The sequence below is a fragment of the Nycticebus coucang genome, chromosome 12 (genome assembly GCF_027406575.1).
Source record: "Nycticebus coucang isolate mNycCou1 chromosome 12, mNycCou1.pri, whole genome shotgun sequence".
Taxonomy (NCBI): domain Eukaryota; kingdom Metazoa; phylum Chordata; class Mammalia; order Primates; family Lorisidae; genus Nycticebus; species Nycticebus coucang.
In genome coordinates, this window is record NC_069791.1 from 89,515,127 (window position 1) to 89,533,374 (window position 18,248).

The window sequence follows — 18,248 nt, forward strand, 5'->3', positions numbered from 1 at the left end:
TGCTGGGATTACAGGCGTAAGTCACTGTGCCTGGCCTTCATGGCTATTTTTAGTTTCCCCTAATCTTGATAACACAGTGTGAAAAAGGCAAAGACACAAATGATTAGATTTTCATTTTGTACTAAAATCACTTGTTCCAGTGTCAAAACAATGAAAAAAATATTACCCCCAGGGCAGCACCTGTGGCTCAGAGGATAGGGCGCTGGCCCCATATACCAAGGGTGGTGGGTTCAAACCTGGTCCTGGCCAAACTGCAACAACAACAACAAAAAATAGCCGGGCATTGTGGCGGGTGCCTGTAGTCCCAGCTACTCGGGAGGCTGAGGCAAGACAATTGCCTAAGCCCAGGAGTTGGAGTTGCTGTGAGCTGTGATGTCACCGTACTCTACTGAGGGTGATAAAGTGAGACTCTGTCTCTAAAAAATTATAAAAAGAAATTACCCCCAAATTGGAGAGTAGAGAGGAGAACCACCTCACTTCCTACCATATTACCCATTTGCTGCCATCCTAGTACCGGTACAGACTGGTACAGCCTTCTTAGGGGTGAATGCAAAGCCACTGCCGTATATGCTCAGCAATTGTTTCTAATTCTCCCTCCAGGAACCAATCTAATCCTGGAATATGATCTCAGGCCTCTAGGGGGTTGGCTTTTCCTCTAACAGGATTCTGAAAGTGCACTGCTCTTTGCCACTTGTGGCTGAGAAGAGGCAGGAGTTGGGGGAGAAGGACGACGACTGTGACTTACATTGATTTCTATGCTGGGGAAGACACTGCAGTACTTGGGAGATGCTGACTTTTGATGAGCACAGATGGGGCCGAGGCACCTGGAGATTTCTAGCTTCAGTTTCCTTAGCCCATAATTTGCTACCCACTTTGGAACAAAGGAAATAACTGTTATCTTAAGTAATTCAGGCTTAATTGAATGACTGACTTTTTTTCCCCCCAAGGTAGTGTCTTTCTCTGCGGCTTAGGCTGCTGTGCAGGCGTCATCATAGTTCACTACAGCCTCAAGCTCCTGGGCTCAAGTGACCTTCCCATCTCAGCCTCCCAAAGTGCTGGGATTATAGGTGTGAGCCACAATACCTGGCCTGGATTATTTATTAAAATATTTGGCCAGAAGTTCAAGACCAGCCTGGACAACAGTGAGATCCAATCTCTATAAAAATTTAAAGAACTAGCTGGGCATGGTTGTCCTAGCTACTTGGGAGGCTGAGCTAAGCAGGTTCAGAGAAATCAGAGCATGGCATCCAGGATTGGCACAATCAGAGCCAGGCTCAAGCTTTCCTTAAGTAGTTATAGGAAGACAGATACTCGATCTCTATAGGAACAAGAAGGGAGATTTCTGTTGCTTGCAACCAGGAAGATCTAATACCACTAAGCACTTAACACAAAATACACTTTAATCTTTACCTCAGTCTCATTAGTAGATACAATTGTCTTCATTTTAGAAACAAAGACATTGAGGGTAGCTAAGTGACTTGCCCTAGGAAGCAGCTTGCCCTGATGCAGTTAGGAAGCATCAGACCCAGATTTTGAATTTAGGTCCATTAAATCTTACCCCATCTGCCACAGTAAGCATTCTTTTCAGGTTTGTCCTCATTTCCAAGCATACCCACCTTCCTGGGAGTAATGGTTGGTGAAAGGAATTACTGTATTGCTTAAGGGACATGTGCCAGTACTGACTGCTTAGTACCTCTTGGCTTGAGCAGGCTGTATCCTTTCTGGGCAACTCAATGGAAGAACTAGTCCTTCTCAAGGCCCCTCCTTGAGGGTACTTCTTGTACACTGATCCTAGGAGAAACAGACTGAGGTCACTGCTATAGTTCGGATGTTTAACCCTCCAAAACCTCATGTTGGAATTTGATCTCCAGTGTTAGAGGTGGGGCCTAGTTGGAGGTGTTTGGTTAAGTTGTGGGGCAGATCCCTCATGAATAGATTAATGCCTTGCTTCGTGGTTGTAGGTGTGGGAGTGAGTGTGTTCTATTAGTTTCCAGGACAGCTAGTTGTTAAAAAGAGCCTGGCACCTGCCCACTCCTTTTCTTGCTTCCTCTCTCACCATGTGATCTCTGTACACACCAGCTCCCCTGTCTTCCACTATGAGTAGAAGCAGCCCAAGGCTTTCACCAGATGCCAGTCTTTTAGCCAGCACAATTGTAAGCCAAATAAATCTCTTTTCTTTAAAAAATTACCCAGACTCAGGTATTCCTTTGCAGCCACTGCAAACAGACCAAGATCTAGTGCCCCTTTCTCCCCTCCCTAGCTACTCCATTCCACACATCAATTTCTCTGTCAATCAAGTCAGATGTAAAATTCCTTAGGGCCCACTTGCTGAGAGGTAAAAAGGGAGGCTGTTAGGTGCTTTGAAACTGCTACCTAGCCTTGAATTGTTTCAGGGATCTCTGTCCTTTACCAGCAGTCAGTCAGGCTGGCTTTGGGGAGTTATCTCCACCCTCTTCCCAATCTGCCTCAAACTAAGGAAACTGTCCCTGGTGGATATAGTCAGAGTTCCCAGGATCACAGAGGTTTCATCTTCAAAATTGACTTTCCTCATTCTCTGGCTAGCTCCAAGACTGCGTGTGTCCATTTCCTTGGGCTGGGAGAACTGAGCTGTGTGAGGACAGCCTTGCTGCCGAGGCCCTGCTGCCCGTGTCCTGGGACAGCAGGAGGGGTTCCAATCCCAGGGGCACGCTGCTCCTAAACAGTTCCCACAGGAAAAAGAGCACTTGCATGGCCTCCAGCTTACCCACTTTGTTCCCTGTGTCTGTGTAGAACAGCGATAGAGCTGTCTCTGCTTCCCGGAACTTGGTCTTCTTTCTCTCTTCTGTTACGTCTTTCACTGGCTGGGCTGCAGCTAGAGGACGTTGGGCTTGTTGGCTGGAGCAGCCCAGTTAGTTTCTGTGATTAAGCTGCCCAGCCTGGCTTAGAGACTTCTCAACTTCAGCTAGGAAGTTGGGGCTCCAAGACGGGTTTGAGGCAACCCTTTCCCCCATCCTAGGTCCTCTGGCCTGATCAGCCAGAGCCAAAGCTTCCATGTACCAAGGCCAGATGTTTACCAGGTATGGTGCTAAGTCTTGGCTACTCCATCCTGTTTCATTCCCCCCACCTCCCACATTGCAGATGAGGGAAGCAGAACTCAGAGATGGTCAGAACCAGAGCATTGATCCTTCAATCCCACCCCAGTCTTGCTGACTGCAGAACTCAGCTCTGAGCCACTCTGTCATATCTTTGACATTAGAAATAGGATATATGGTGTTAGGTCCTACTTTCCCTCCCTCATTTCCTTCCTTCCTTCCTTCCTCCTTTTTCCTTCTCTACTCTTTCTGACAGAGTCTAGCCTTGTCACTGAGGCTAGAGTTTAGTGGTATCATCATAGCTCACGGCAGCCTCAAACTCTTGGCTTAATTAATCCTCTTGCCTCAGCCTCCCAAGTAGCTAGAACTACAGGCACATGCCACCACATCTAGCAAATTTTTCTATTTTTAGTAGAGATGGGGTCTTGATACATTGCCCAGCTCCTGATTTCAAGTTATCCTCCCACCTGGGCCTATAGCTGAGTACTTTCATAAAAATTATAGTGGCTCATGCCTATAATCCCAGCAGGTGGGATTAGGTTGTGGCAGGTGGATTGCTTGAGTTCATAGGTTTGAGGCCAGCCTGAGCCAGAGCAAGACCCCATCTCTAAAAATAGCCAGGCATTGTGGCAGGAGCCTGTAGTCCCAGCTACTTGGGAGGCTAAAGCAAGGCGATCACTTGAACCCAAGAGTTTGAGGTTGCTGTGGGATAAGAAGCCACAGCACTCTACCAAGGGTGACTAAGTGAGACTCTGTCTAAAAAAAAAAAAAAAAAAAAATCGTAGGGCAGCGCCTGTGGCTCAAGGAGTAGGGTGCCGGCCCCATATACTGGGGGTGGTGGGTTCGAACCTGGCCCCAGCCAAAACTGCAAAAAAAAAAAAAAAAAAAAAAAAAGTTTGATGGCCTGTGACAACATTATCCATATGGCACCTCCCCAAGCCTTTATTAGTGAGAAGGGAAGCTGATTGAGCTCTGCTACACAGGACTGATTGTTATAGGCTTTACATGGCATAGTCTTATAGATAGGCTGGCACACAATCATGGATAGTTCTCAATGCTGTAACTATGCTTCCGTGCCTCAGCTGTGCCCATGCCACCCCTTCACCCTGCCTGACTATGACTATGCCTTACCTGGTGAAGTGCCCGCTTTGCCACCAAGTAGATGCCATTTCAGAGCCTTTGAGGGGGGACTCTTCTCTCTGTTGGAGTCATCTTTAATGTTCTAGAAAACAGGCCATCTTTGTCATCAGAGCCCTGCTCTCTGTGGCAGGCAGTACCCCACTCATCCCAACCTCACTTTGTCAATTAAGAACTTATGTAGGGAGGAGCCTAAGGGAGAGGACTCCTCAGACATGTGTGGCCCATCTTGCAGCAGGTTCAGAGGGGACTCTGGGTTTTGAGGTGAAAAGTGTACACACATGTGCATGAACGTGTATATGGGTGTGCATAGCATGAGAGAGAGTAAGAGAGAACTAGGAGAGCTGTGGGGGTTGCCAGAACTTCCTGCACCAGCTGTCTGACCCTCTTCCTACTGGTTTGGCATGTCAGGGCTTCCATCATGTCCAACAATTCAGGTAACTTCTGTGCCCTGTTGGGCACCTCAGTTTTGAGGGAGAGGTTCCTTTATTTCTGGGCATAACTGGAATATGGTAACAGTCAAAGGCACACAGGATCCTGCACTGGCTAAGGAGATCTCTGGGTGAGCTGCCATAATAAGAGACCCAGAACTGGCATGCTCAGAACCCCCAGCCTGGTAACAGGAGGGCCCATGAGAGGCCCTGCCTGGAATAGCCTAAGCCTCCTCATAATGGGTCAGCTCAGCATAAGAGTCAGACCCTGAGATTGAGAAGGCAAGAGAGGGTGATGGGCATGGGGTGGCTCCCCAAATATGGAGTTCTTTGAATGGGGGCAGTGCTGGTATGCACAGGATCACCTGGAAATGCAGCCCTTTGGCTAGGGATAAGCTACATCCTGGCTGGGATAGGTTTCCTCATTTTGAAAATGTGTTGTGTTCACAAGGGCCTATCATACAGTGAAATGCTGAGGAGCTCGCAGGTTTCAGTGCCCCTTCAACCCACAAGCACAGCTGTGCCCATGTCCTTCCTCTGGAGGCCTCACTGACCACTGAGGTGAGATGGGTATTGCATGCAGGACAGATTTGCCAGGCCCTGGATGGGGCCAAGCCCCAGTAGGCAAAGGTCACTCTCAGGTTCCAGTCAGGCCCCCACTAAGCCCTGGACAGCAGCAGCAAGAATCTATTAGAGACCTTAATTCCTTTTCCCTGAGAGACTGTCTATGATGAGGTAACAGATATGACAGTGGCTGTCAATTCCACAGTCCTTGGTATTAGGTTGGGAATGATGCTAGGATAGGCAGGTAGAGCCAAATGCGAGGAGGGACATCCATAGGAGCTCCCAGAGCAGAAAAGCAGGTCCCTTAGGGGAGTTTCTCCTCCTGGGGGCTAGGTGAAGGGCATCTAGGGGACACTCACCACAGAAAATAGTCCTATCCCCACTGGCCCTGGGCTTGGGGGCCTGGCCCAGACATCTTAAGACCCAGGAACGACCAGGAGCCAAAGTGGAAACCAAACACTTTGTGTGTTATTTGGGAGGGGAGTCAAACCATTCTGGCCACCGAGGGGGTCGCGGGCTTGGTAGAACAGAGTTTCTTGGGCTGGCTTCTCTGCAGGAGCATCCTTGGCTTTTCTTTCTGGAGGGCTGCACTTCCCTGTTTTCTTCCTGATTGGTTCTTCAGGGAGGCCACTAGTAAGGCACACTGCAATGGGATTAGAGGGTTAGCAGCACCCTCGCCACAGTAGACAGATGGACAGACACGCACATACCTACATGGCAGGAGTGCCTGGGTCTATTGGAACCCATGGCACTCCTAGGCTTTTCTTGTTGTCCCTAGAACACCATCTGGGGTGACAATGCTGTGGATCAGTCCTACTAACTGTAAACCCCAGGTGTGGAGGTCTTGGGAAACACCAGGCACAGGGCTAGTTAATATCATGCCAATAAGAACATTCCAGCTTGGCTGGTAGAGGTGGTGCTACCTTACCCCCATTTTTTTTTTTCTTTTTGAGACAGAATCTCACTCTGTTGCCCTCAGTATAGTGATATGGTGTCATAGCTCACAGCAACCTTAAACTCCTGGGCTCAAGCAATTCTCCTGCCTTAGCCTCCCAAGTAGCTGGGACTGTAGGCACCTGCCACAACACCTGGCTATTTATTATTATTATTATTATTTATTTTTTTTTTTTTTTGCAGTTTTTGGCCAGGGCCGGGTTTGAACCTGCCACCTCCAGCATATGGGGCCGGTGCCCTACTCCTTTGAGCCACAGGTGCCGTCCACGCCTGGCTATTTTTTGTTGCAGTTGTCATTGTTGTTTAGCTGGCTCAGGCTGGGTTCGAACCCACCACCCCGGGTGTAAGTGGCTGGTGCCATAATCACTGTGCTATGGGCGCTGAGCCCCTTACTCCCATTTTACAGATGAGGAAACCAAAGGTCTGTGAGCTTAAGGTTCTTGTCCAAGGTAATACTACTAGCATGTAAAGAGGCTTTAATTCAAACCCAGGTGGGGCTGGTTCAAAGCCAGCACTCCTGCTGTTGTAAGACACTGTAGCCTGCATGTGTGCTGGTCAGCTCACTGTATGCCATGGCAGACTCCAGATGTGGGTGCAATAATGGTGTCGTAATACTGGGTTCCTTTCGCCTACAAATTTCTCAATTGCCTGCAAGGTCCTCCTCCAGTAATTATTCTAAGGGAAAGCTCTGGATGGTGTTACTCAAAAGCAAAGAAGCATCCTAAGAAAGGGTGGATTAAGCCATTACTGCCCATTAACACCTTATAAATGAGTTGTTAAGACCAGGGAATGGGATTGACATGCACCTGAAAAGAGAGATTTTAAAAAGCATCAAATGGGCTTAGTGCCCGTAACACAGTGGTTAAGGCACCAGCCACATACACTGAGGGTGGCGGGTTCAAACCCAGCCTGGGCCAGCAAAACAACTGCAACAACAACCAACAACAACAACAAAAAAAAAATAGCCGGGTGATGTGGTGGGTGCCTATATCCCAGCTACTTGGGAGGCTGAAGCAAGAGAATCACTTAAGCCCAAGAGTTTGAGGTCACTGTGAGCTGTGATGCCATGGCACTCTACCGAGGGCAACATAGTAAGACTCTGTCTCAAATAAATAAATAAATAAATAGCATCAAAGGGCCCTGGTGTCAGGAAGACAGCTCAGGTAGGGCCAGGGGAGCCATAAATCTGCCCATCCAATGGCCACAGAGGAAAAGAACATGGACATGTGGCCTTGCCACAGTCCAGTCAAGGAGGCGAGTCCCTCTGCAAATGGTGAATCAGAGAAGAGTCCTTCATGACGCCTCCCTTGCCTGGGCCATGGCCCCAACATACTGTCTACCACCATGGTTTAAACTGCCCTAAATCTCTATCTGCATCCTATCTATTGTAGGATACTTTCACTTAGTATTTCAAAGCCCCACAAACTCACCTTTGTCCCAAGCCCACCTGCCCTGAACTCCCCATGGGCTCTTCTCCTGTTTGGGACTCTTCTCCACACCTGGGACCTATGGCACCACTGCCTGCCGGGTCCTCCCATAAGGAACATGGTCATTACTCTGGATTTCTTCTTTTTCCTCACTCTACGCAGTCAGTTACAAGTTTGGTCAATTCTTTCGTAAGTGTTCTCATGTCTGTTCCCTTACTCCCATTCTCATTGCTTCTAACATGATCCAACTCCTTCCTACCTCTCTAACTACAACTTGTACTGCTCAGCTCCCTCTTTGAGGAAGTGACATGTTAGTGAAGCCAGAAAAGTGGTCTGCAAGATGGAGTCTGAGAAGCTGAGCTGAAGCAGTACAGCTGACCCAGTCTGCTCAGCTCCCAGAATTATGTAGTTAAGATTTCTCCATGACTGGGAGGATGTTTATCTCAGGAGACTCTGAGGAGGTAGTCACACATAGATGATAGATGTTATGATGTTGGAGAGTAAAGGTTACTTTAATGACAGGGTATTTTCTCTTATTATTCCCTTATAAAAGTTTTAAAAATGAAAATCGCCTTTCTGTTGTTTATACATTTTACATTGTTAGACTGGAGACTAACGTATTATTTCCTATCAGATAAAGTTAAAATTTTCAGGTCGGTATCCTTGTATTTCATTATAAAAGTTATTAGAATTATAACTGAGGCAGAATAGAATTGAGAGACTACTCTCTCTGTTCTCCAGAATCGCTGGCCTTCTGACAAATAAAGCTTGTTTGGACCTAACCCCCATCATCTTGAATAATAAGCAGCAAGCCACAGAAGATCTGGGGTGGGGGATGGTAGGCAGAGGAAACAGAGGATGTGAAGACCCGGAGTTTAGGAATGAGCTTGATGTGTTCAAGGAACTCAAAGGAGGCCAGATGGTACAGTATCTAGACCTTCACTATATGCCATCAATGACTTATAGGAAACACTCATGATTGACCTGAAGCCTTGGGTGGCAGTGGATCAGGCCACAAAGAGCAAAGTTGAGATGGGATGAGTTGTGTCTGTTCAAAAGATAGGCTAAAATCTGAAGCCCTAGGACCCATAAATGTGACCTTACTTGGAAATAGGATCTTTGCAGGTATAATTAAGATGTAAATTAAGATGAGGACATATTGGAGTAAAATGAGCCCTTACTATGATATGACTAGTTTCCTTGTAAGAGAAGAGATACAGACACACACAGAAGGAAGATAATCATGTGAAGACAAAGGCACAGACAGGAATTATTCTGCCACAAACCAAGGAACATTCAAGCATTGTTGATGACAAAGACTCCCTCCTTGGGGCGGCGCCTGTGGCTCAGTGAGTAGAGCGCCAGCCCCATATGCCGAGGGTGGCGGGTTCAAACCCAGCCCGGGCCGAACTGCAATAAAAAAATAAAAAAATAGCCGGGCGTTGTGGTGGGCGCCTGTAGTTCCAGCTGCTCGGGAGGCTGAGGCAAGAGAATTGCATAAGCCCAAGAGTTTGAGGTTGCTGTGAGCCGTGTGACACCACGGCACTTCTACCGGAGGGCGGTACAGTGAGACTCTGTCTCTACCAAAAAAAAAGAAAAGGAGGTTTGAAGAAGCCTATAAATTTGGTCAAGGAGGGAGTCTTTTTTTTTTGTAGAGACAGAGTCTCAGTGTACCGCCCTCGGGTAGAGTGACGTGGTGTCACACGGCTCACAGCAACCTCTAACTTTTGGGCTTACGTGATTTTCCTGCCTCAGCCTCCTGAGTAGTTGGGACTACAGGCGCCCGCCACAATGTCCGGCTATTTTTTTGTTGCAGTTTGGCCGGGGCTGGGTTTGAACCCGCCACCCTCAGCATATGGGGCCAGCGCCCTACTCACTGAGCCACAGGCACCGCCGCTGTGCCTCCTTTTCAAAAAGACCTTGACCTGTTGAACCCGATTGTAGATACTTAGCAAAGAATCCTAAGCTAAGTCAGTTTAGTGAGCCCCTCCTTACCCTTGATATCTGACCAAATTCTTCATCTCCCACCTTGATACCTAAATCCTTGGCCAGCCTGTAGCATGAATCCCCTACCTATGATAGCTAATCAAGTTCCTCTTAGTAATTTTCCATCCACTGACTCTGCTCATTGGCTATCAATCCTCATTTACCTTTGCTATTATCAGAGTTGAGTTCAATGTCTCTCCCCTATTGCAATAGTCTTAAATAAAGTCTTCCTTGCCATTTTAAATGAGCATCCAGTGCCATTTAACAAAACAAACACCCCCCCCACCAAAACAAACAAACAAACACCAGCCACCACCAGAAGGAAGGATTCTCCCTAGGCCCTTCAGAGGTAGTATGGCCCTGCTGATACCTTGATTCTAGACTTCTAGCCTCCAGAAATATGAGAGAAAAAATGTCTACTTTAAGCAACCACAGGAAATGAATACAGGAGCCAGGGTTGTCCTTTGGTCCGTGCCCAAGGCATACCTTTTGGGAGTAGTTGAAAGCCTTCTCCATCTCAGACATGATGGCATTGATGTCATCACTCTCATAAATGCCTGGAAGCAAAGCATATTGTAAGCATGGGAAGGGAGTGTGGATCCTGGCAACTGTCCACATCTGGATGCACCTTTGGAGGTGACTGGAGCTCGAGGGACAGGGTGGGGCCTTAAGGGACTGAGCTGGCTTGCCCCCTTATCCAGTGGTGAAGGGGATGGGCAGGTATGGTGTGGTCACCTACAGTGAGGCTGGCCTTGCAACACAGGGCCACAAGTAAAGCAGGTCAGGTGCAAAGGTCTTGCCACTCAAGTGAATAAAAGGACCTAGTTTGGAATTTTTATAGTAGGTAATGTCTGCAGAGAACACTGATGTCTCATTTGAGAGGGGCTGGAGTATAATGGCTAAAGACAGACTGTAAGGCTGGGCTGCCTGGATTCAACTCCCATTTCCAACACTTAACTATCTGTGTTCTTTTGAGCTCTGTGTCCCAGCTTCTCTATCAGTCAAATGGGGATAATAATCACCTACATCAGAGGGTTATTGTGAGGAACAAATCATAATACAGGTTGACACCCCAAACTCGAAAATCTAAAATCTGAAATGCTCCAAAATCTGAAACTTTCTGAGCACCAACACGATGCTTCAAAGGAAATGCTTGCTAGAGCATTTTATATTTTAGATTTTCAGATTTGGGACGCTCAACCTGTTAAGTATTCCAAAATCTGAAAAAATCAGCAATCTAAAACACTTCTGGTCCCAAGCAAGTAGGGTAAGGAATATCCAACCTGTATCTGTGAAATGCTTAGAACTGTGTCTGGCCCGTAATAGCTGTTCTGTGCTATTATTAGTGACAATTACCAATAATTTAAATGTACACATCCAGCACTTTTGAGGAAAGAAAGAGCTGGGAAACAGGGCCCAGAGTTCAACCACAGGCACATTGCATCCCTGGGAATTACTCCATTTATCAATCAGAGAGGCTGGAATGCACTAGACAGGGTGGGGAACCTTCTGATTTCAAGATTGTTCCTTTTTAAGCACCAAAGGAAGCAAAAAAAGCTTCATTTTTCTCTGCTGCACCCCTTTGTAATAAAAGGCTTGTTCTGTAAGCCTTTTATTGGGCAAAAGGCCACACTTAACGACCTAGAAGGCCAAATGTAGTGTTAAGGATGCAGGTTCCCAATCACTCCCATATCACTGTTATGGTTTATGTCTTGTCTGTATACCCTTTAAACCTTTATTTATTTCAAATGTGTATTTTAATCCACTCACTTCGTGTTTACTTACAAGCAAAATCATGCCCTGATTAATGATGGAGACGTGGTCTGAGAAATGCATCGTTAGTGATTTCATTGTGTGAACATCATGGAGCACACTTACACAAACTTAGAAGGCCTAGCGCCTAGCGTACTATGTACTGAAGCTGTATGGTATAGCCTAGTGCTCCCGGCAAAACAGCACAGCCTGTTACCGTGCTGAATACTGTAGGTCATTGTAACACAATGCTAACTAGTTGTGTAGTGAAGCGAATCTAAACATAGAAAAGGTACAGTAAAAATATGATATTATAATCTTAAAGGACTATTGTATGTATATTCAGTCCATCATTGACTAAAATATCATTGTGTGATGCATGACTGTGTATTTAAAGCAGATTGATGCCACTGCCAGTATTTTTCTAGGAATGATAAAATAAGCATATAACTGTCATAATAAAAAAATGTTGCTTCATCTACCATTGACAGCTATCTTGCCAGCCACCTGTTGTGAACATACTACCCTTTGGGAAACATTAATCTAAGGGATCTTCAGGGTACCTTCTAGTTCTGACATTCTAAAATACCTTTTTTTTTTTTTGAGACAGGGTCATACTCTGTCACCCTGGCTAGATGCAGTGGTGAGATTATAGCTCATGGCTGAGCTCAAATTCTTGGGCTCAGCCAATCCTCCTGCCTCAGCCTCCTGAGTAGCTAGGAAAACAGGCTCATACCCAGCTAATTTTTGTATTTTTTGTAGAGATGGGGTCTCACTCTTCCTCAGGCTGTTTGTTTGTTTGCTTTTTGAGACAGACTCTCACTCTGTTGCCCCAGGCTAGAGTGCTCTGGCATCAACTTAACTCACAGCAACCTCAAGCAACCAATCACAGGGCATCTACCTCTTCACAGGGGGCATCCCTGACCTCAAACTCCTGAGCTCAAATGATCCCCCACTGCATCAGTCTCTAGAGTAGCTGGGACTACAGGTACCTACCACAATGCCCAGCTAGTTTTTCTATTTTTATTAGACACAGGATTTTGCTCTTGCTCAGGCTGGTCTCAAACTCCTAAGCACAAGGGATCCTCCTCCCTCGGCCTCCCAGAATGCTAGGATTACAGGCATGAGCCACTGTACCTACCATAACATACTTTCAAAGTTTTACTTTATTTAAATTTTAAAAAAATATGGCAACATATATATGATATAAAATTTACCATTTTAATCATTTTAAAATATTCAGTTCAATGGCATTAAGTATATTCACATTGTTGAACAACCATTTTGACTGTCCATCTCTAGGACAGTAATTTTACTTTTTTTTGAGACAGAGTCTCACTATGTCACCCTCAGTAGAGTGCAGTAGAGTGCCAGAGTGTCACAGCTCACAGCTCACAGCAACCTCAAACTCTTGGGCTTAAGTGATTCTCTTACCTCAGCCTCCGGAGTAGCAGGGACTACAAGCACCCACTACAACGCTGAGCTAGTTTTTTGGTTGCAGTTGTCATTGTTGTTTAGCAGGCCCAATCTAGGCTCGAACCCGCCAGCTTTGGTGTATGTGGCCGGCGCCCTACTCACTGAGCTATGGGTGCCGAGCCAGTAATTTTACATTTAAATGTAATTTTCACTTCTCTGGAATGCCTCCCTGGTATAAGGGAGCTCTGCTGGTGCTAAGACAACTATCTGGAAAGAGAAGGGCAAAGGGGCCACTCACACACCTGTTTCTCCAAACCAGTGGAAGCGACCACCAGCAGCCCGGGTGACCTCCCTGTAGGCAGCAGCTGTGTCAGTGCGGCTGGCATAGCAGGCTGGGGGCATGGTGTCCATCGGTGGCTCACCCACGTAGAAGAGACATACATTCAGCCGGAGGTCGCAGCCCCCACAGACCTCGGCCACGTAGGAGCTGAGTGTGGGCTGTGCGGGGAGAGAAGGCCAGGGGCTCACAGCTGAGGGCCATGAAGTTTCTGGGTCCAGCCTAATCGTATTTTCTGAGGGTCTATAGTTGCTTGCACTTTGGCACCAAGAGGACATAAACAGCTTGATGGGGTGTGGCGGGGGAGCTGGACCTGAAAGCACCCCCTGAGAGCCTATTAGAAATGCAGATTCTCAGGCCCCACCCCAGACCTACCGGACCAGGGTCTACATTTTCACAATTATCCCCAGATGCTTGTCTGTACTTTAAAGTTTGGGTAGAGCTGGTATAGAAAACCATGCTTGACAAACTATTGGTGTCCCTGCCAAGGGAAGATGGACTGGTCACAAATGATAACAGACACCCAGGATATGGTCTACCCACCATGTCCTGGTCAGGGATGCCCCCTGTGAAGAGGTAGATGCCCTGCGATTGGTGCTTGTCTTTGTCCTTGAAGTCCACTTCCACAGCCTTCCGCAGGGCTCCCAGGATGTTCCTGCTGCCCCAACACTGTAGGCTCAGGGCCCACCTGGGGAGGCAAGGACAGGTGTCCTGGAGGACCCCATGAGCCAGAAGGGGAGCAGTGGGCAGATGGCAGCTGTTTTCCAATATCTGCCCATGGCTGTGTGAGGACAGGGATGCTAGAAAGCTGGTTGGTGCTGGAGAGGGGAATGGAGAACACAACACCCTCCAGGCTGCCTTTGGACACGGCAGCAGTATCTCCACCCGTCACCTACCGCCAGGCACTCTGTAAATTGTCGTGGCTTACAGGAACCATCTCAGGCCTCCAGCTTTTGACTGTGCTTCCGAACCTTTGAAGAAGCAAAGAGGGCTTGTTTAAGGCAGGGGCCTTGTGCAGGCTGCAGCCCAGCTCTGTGGATTCTGCAGGCTTTAGGGGTGCAAAATTCTGATGACTTCCCTAAAATGTTATTGGGCCAGCCATGAACCTTCCTTGCTGGTCATGACATGTCCCAGCACATGCGTTGAGCTCCACCTGTGTCTCCCTTCTAACCTCCCCTCATATTTAATAGCATGTTACCTCTCCATTCACACTATAATTCCTTTTTTAAAAAATGTACATCACCTAATTTTCCTTATAAGACAGAATTTTTTGTTTTGAGACAGAGTCTCACTTTTTCACCCTTGGTAGAGTGCTGAGGTATAATAACTCACAGCAACCTCAAACTCTTGAGCTTAAAGCAATTCTCTTGTCTCTGCCTCCCTGGAGGCTGGGACTACAGGTGCCTTCCACAACACCTGGCTATTTTTTAGAGAAAGAGTCTCACTCTTGCTCAGGCTGGTCTTGAACTCCTGATCTGAGGCAATCCACCAATCTCGGCCTCCCAGAGTACTAGGATTACAGGTGCGAGCCACCACGCCCAACTATATAAGACAGAATGTAAGACCTTTGAGAAGAGGATTTATCCCCTTTATCAAGGAAAAGCGGTCCCGTCTCTAATCCAAGAGTAATTCCTCCATGGGAACTCCAGACCTCACCACTGATACTCTCTTCTGAGAATACCCCACAGTTACCCCCTCACATACACACATACCCAGCTTTCCTTCGCTTCTTTCTCCCCGGTTGCTTTTCTGCATGTTTAAGCCTCCCCATACTTAAAAATTCCCTCCTTCCCCTGGAAGGTACTCTTTGAGCAACTTCTCTCTCCTTCCTCTTTTCCCTATATGGACGTACTCCCTGGAAAAATAGTGTACCAGCCCCTCTTCATCTCCTTTGCCCTCTGTAGTTAAGCCTCCCCACTGAGGCGCCCTAGCAAATATTAACACTGACTTCCCAGAGGAAATATCTCTATTATAGTCAGATTTTAAATCTTCTCTTCAAGTTGGACAAAAATTCCAGCAGTGTACAGAATATGGAAATTCCTCCAATTTTATTGCTCCTTTCTCCAATTTCTGTTTCCTTTATGGTTCTATGGTCCTTTGGAGTTAAAATTTATAGGTAAATATATATTTTATAGAAATGGAATTATAGCCCAGGCACAGAGCTTCACACTTATAATTCTAGCACTCTGGGAGGCTGAGGCAGGAGGATCCCTTGAGCTCAGGAGTTCAAGACCAGCCTGAACAAGAGCAAGACCCCCATCTCTACTAAAAAGAGAAAAATTAGCCAGGTGTTGTGGTTGGTGCCTGTAGTCCCAGCTACTCAGGAGGCTGCGCCAGGAGGATCACTTGAGCCCAGGAGTTTGAGATTGCTGTGAGCTACCCTAACTCCAGGGTACCTTAGCCTGGAGGAACAGAGTATGACTCTATCTCAGGGAAAAAAAAAAAAGAAATAGAACTACATAATATGCACTATTTATAACCTGTTTGCTTCCAGTCCTTTGGACTTACTGCGGACATTTTGCTATACACACTCAAATCAATCTCCTTCATTCTTTTTTCTTTCTTTCTTTCTTTTTTTTTGAGACAGTCTCACTATGTCACCCTTGGTAGAGTGCTGTGGTGTCACAACTCACAGCAACTTCAAACTCGGGGTCTTAAGCCCTAATCAGCAGAGAAATGCAAATCAAAACTACCCTGAGATATCACCTAACCCCAGATTCTCTTGCTAAGGCAAGAGAATCGCTTAAGCCGGTGGTTCTCAACCTGTGAGTCATGACCCACAGGAACTGTATTAAAGGATCACGACATTAGGAAAGTTGAGAGCCACTGGTTAAGCCCAAGAGTTGAGGTTGCCGTGAGCTGTAAAGGCGACATAGGGAGACTCTGTCTTAAAAAAAAAAAAAAAAGAAAGAAAAGAAAATTCTTTTTTTTTTTTTGTAGAGACAGAGTCTCACTTTATGGCCCTCGGTAGAGTGCCGTGGCCTCGCACAGCTCACAGCAACCTCCAACTCCTGGGCTTAAGCGATTCTCTTGCCTCAGCCTCCCGAGTAGCTGGGACTACAGGCGCCTGTCACAACGCCCGGCTATTTTTTGGTTGCAGTTTGGCCGGGGCCAGGTTTGAACCCGCCATCCTTGGTATATGGGGCCGGCGCCTTACCGACTGAGCCACAGGCGTCGCCCAGAAAAGAAAATTCTTAATAGCATTTATTTATTGACATGCCTGTCTCCTACAACCAGGCCGTAATTTCCTCATGAACAGGCATTGTGTGTGTTTGTTTCCACATCCTCAGTGGAATGACTGGCACATGGCAGTCATTGGCAGGTTTTCAATAAAGCTTGTTGAAGCTGGGTATGATGGCTCCTGCCTGTAATCTTAGCACTTTTGGAGGCCGAGGTGGGAGGATTTCTTTAGGCCAGGAGTTCGGGATTGCAGTGAGCTATGAGTGTCCCACTGCACTGCAGCCTGGGTGACAGAGCAAGACCCTGTTTCTAAAATAAATATATACATACACTTTGTTGAATGTATAGATAAATGAACTATTGTCTAAAACATTTCTCTAAGCCTTTTTTTGGTAGAATTTGTTAGAGTAAGATTAAGGTCTGGTATAGACTAATATTAACTGCTGACATAATAGATTTAGAATACTCCCTATTTGGTGTAAGGTTGTCTAAAAATGTATACTTCTTAGTGTCTTCCCTAATTAGTTAAAATGATATATAATTTTTAGTTTATAAATTTAAAAAATACAGCCTGGTACGGTGGCTCATGCCCATAATCCTACCACTTTGGGAGGCTAAGGTAGGAGCATCAGCTGAAGTCAGCAGTTTGAGACCAGCCTGAGTAAGAGTGAGAGCCGTGTCTCTACAAAAACAAAATAGAAAAATTAAGCATGGTGGTACAAGTCCCAGCCACTTGGGAAGCTGAGGCAGGAGGACTGCTTGAGCCTAGAAGCTTGAGATTGCAGTAAACTATGATGATGCCTCTGCACTCTAGCCTGGGGGACAGAATAAGACTCAAAAAAAAAAAAAAGGTGTGCCTGTGGCTCAGTGAGTAGGGCGTGAGCCCCATATACCGAGCGTGGCGGGTTCAAACCCAGCTCTGGCCAAACTGTAACAACAACATTAACAAAAAATAGCTGGATGTTGTGGCGGCCACCTGTAATCCCAGCTACTCAGGAGGCTGAGGCAAGAGAATTGCCTAAGCCTAAGAGCTGGAGGTTGCTGTGAGCTGTGATGCCACAGCACTTTACTGAGGGCAACGAAGTGAGACTCTGTCTCAAAAAAAAAAAAAAAAAAAAAAGAAAAGAAAAGAAAGAAAAAACTAATATAATTATATATAATAATTTTAAAACTATATATTGATTTTAAAAATTATCTGCTATTTATACATATATAAAACTCAAACTTAGACACAAAGTTTTTATTTAAACTTAGAATTAAAAGCCTAAATGTTTGAAATAGTGTGGCTTGCTAGAACCAAGCAGAGGGCTAAGATGAAGATATAGCTGGGGCCCTGCCTTTTCTCTTTTGTGTTCAAAACTTTGAAAGCCAAATGGGGCAACGGGCTGAGTTACTTTATCCTGACAGATCAAGCCATGTGTTTTGGGGCCACTTACCACCTTTGCCCCAGTGGGACAGTCCTGCAACCATTTAATTATTCAATGCCCTAAAGAAGATCATCCAAATCAGATAAACCAGTGACCATCCTAGGATGGTGGGTGCCTGTAATATCAGTATCTGTCATACAGCTATGTCCCAAAGCTTCAGCCCATCGCTGGGATCCAAACACACCGACCCGCCCTTGCTACCAGAAACTCTTGAGAAACATACGCGATGAGGTTGAAGCAGTCCTTGTTGGACAGTTGCTCCTCCAGCAGCAGCCGCAGGGAGTGCTGGATATGAATAATGTACATGGAATTGGTCACAGAGATATCGAGCAGTATAACCACCCTACAAAGAAACACAAGCTTTACGAGGAGCATTGAATCTCTCAGATAATGTTTATTTTGTTCCATTTTACTATTTAAAGTTTTTTCCAGGGGGATTCTGCTTGCCAAACTCATAGCTGGCCAAAATATGCTCCACAGTTTGAGGGCAACCGAGATGGGGTTACAACGGTAGACTAAGGGAGTCATGGAACCTTCTCTTCCAAGAGGTTCTATAATGGAATAAA

At 46.3% G+C, this 18,248-nt stretch overlaps 1 protein-coding gene across 1 annotated transcript in view; it reads right to left on the minus strand.

Annotated features, from left to right (window-relative positions):
• VWA3A (von Willebrand factor A domain containing 3A) overlaps window positions 1–18,248 on the minus strand; it is a 63,402-nt gene that overhangs the window by 10,754 nt on the left and 34,400 nt on the right. The window contains exons 18-27 of the mRNA XM_053556893.1: window positions 17,906–18,025; window positions 13,972–14,046; window positions 13,619–13,763; window positions 13,041–13,236; window positions 10,057–10,127; window positions 5,694–5,846; window positions 4,203–4,293; window positions 2,744–2,851; window positions 1,694–1,791; window positions 746–871 (exon numbers count right to left, since the gene is read on the minus strand). Coding sequence (XP_053412868.1) covers window positions 746–871; window positions 1,694–1,791; window positions 2,744–2,851; window positions 4,203–4,293; window positions 5,694–5,846; window positions 10,057–10,127; window positions 13,041–13,236; window positions 13,619–13,763; window positions 13,972–14,046; window positions 17,906–18,025 — 1,183 coding nt within the window. The remainder of the gene's footprint in view (window positions 1–745; window positions 872–1,693; window positions 1,792–2,743; window positions 2,852–4,202; window positions 4,294–5,693; window positions 5,847–10,056; window positions 10,128–13,040; window positions 13,237–13,618; window positions 13,764–13,971; window positions 14,047–17,905; window positions 18,026–18,248) is intronic.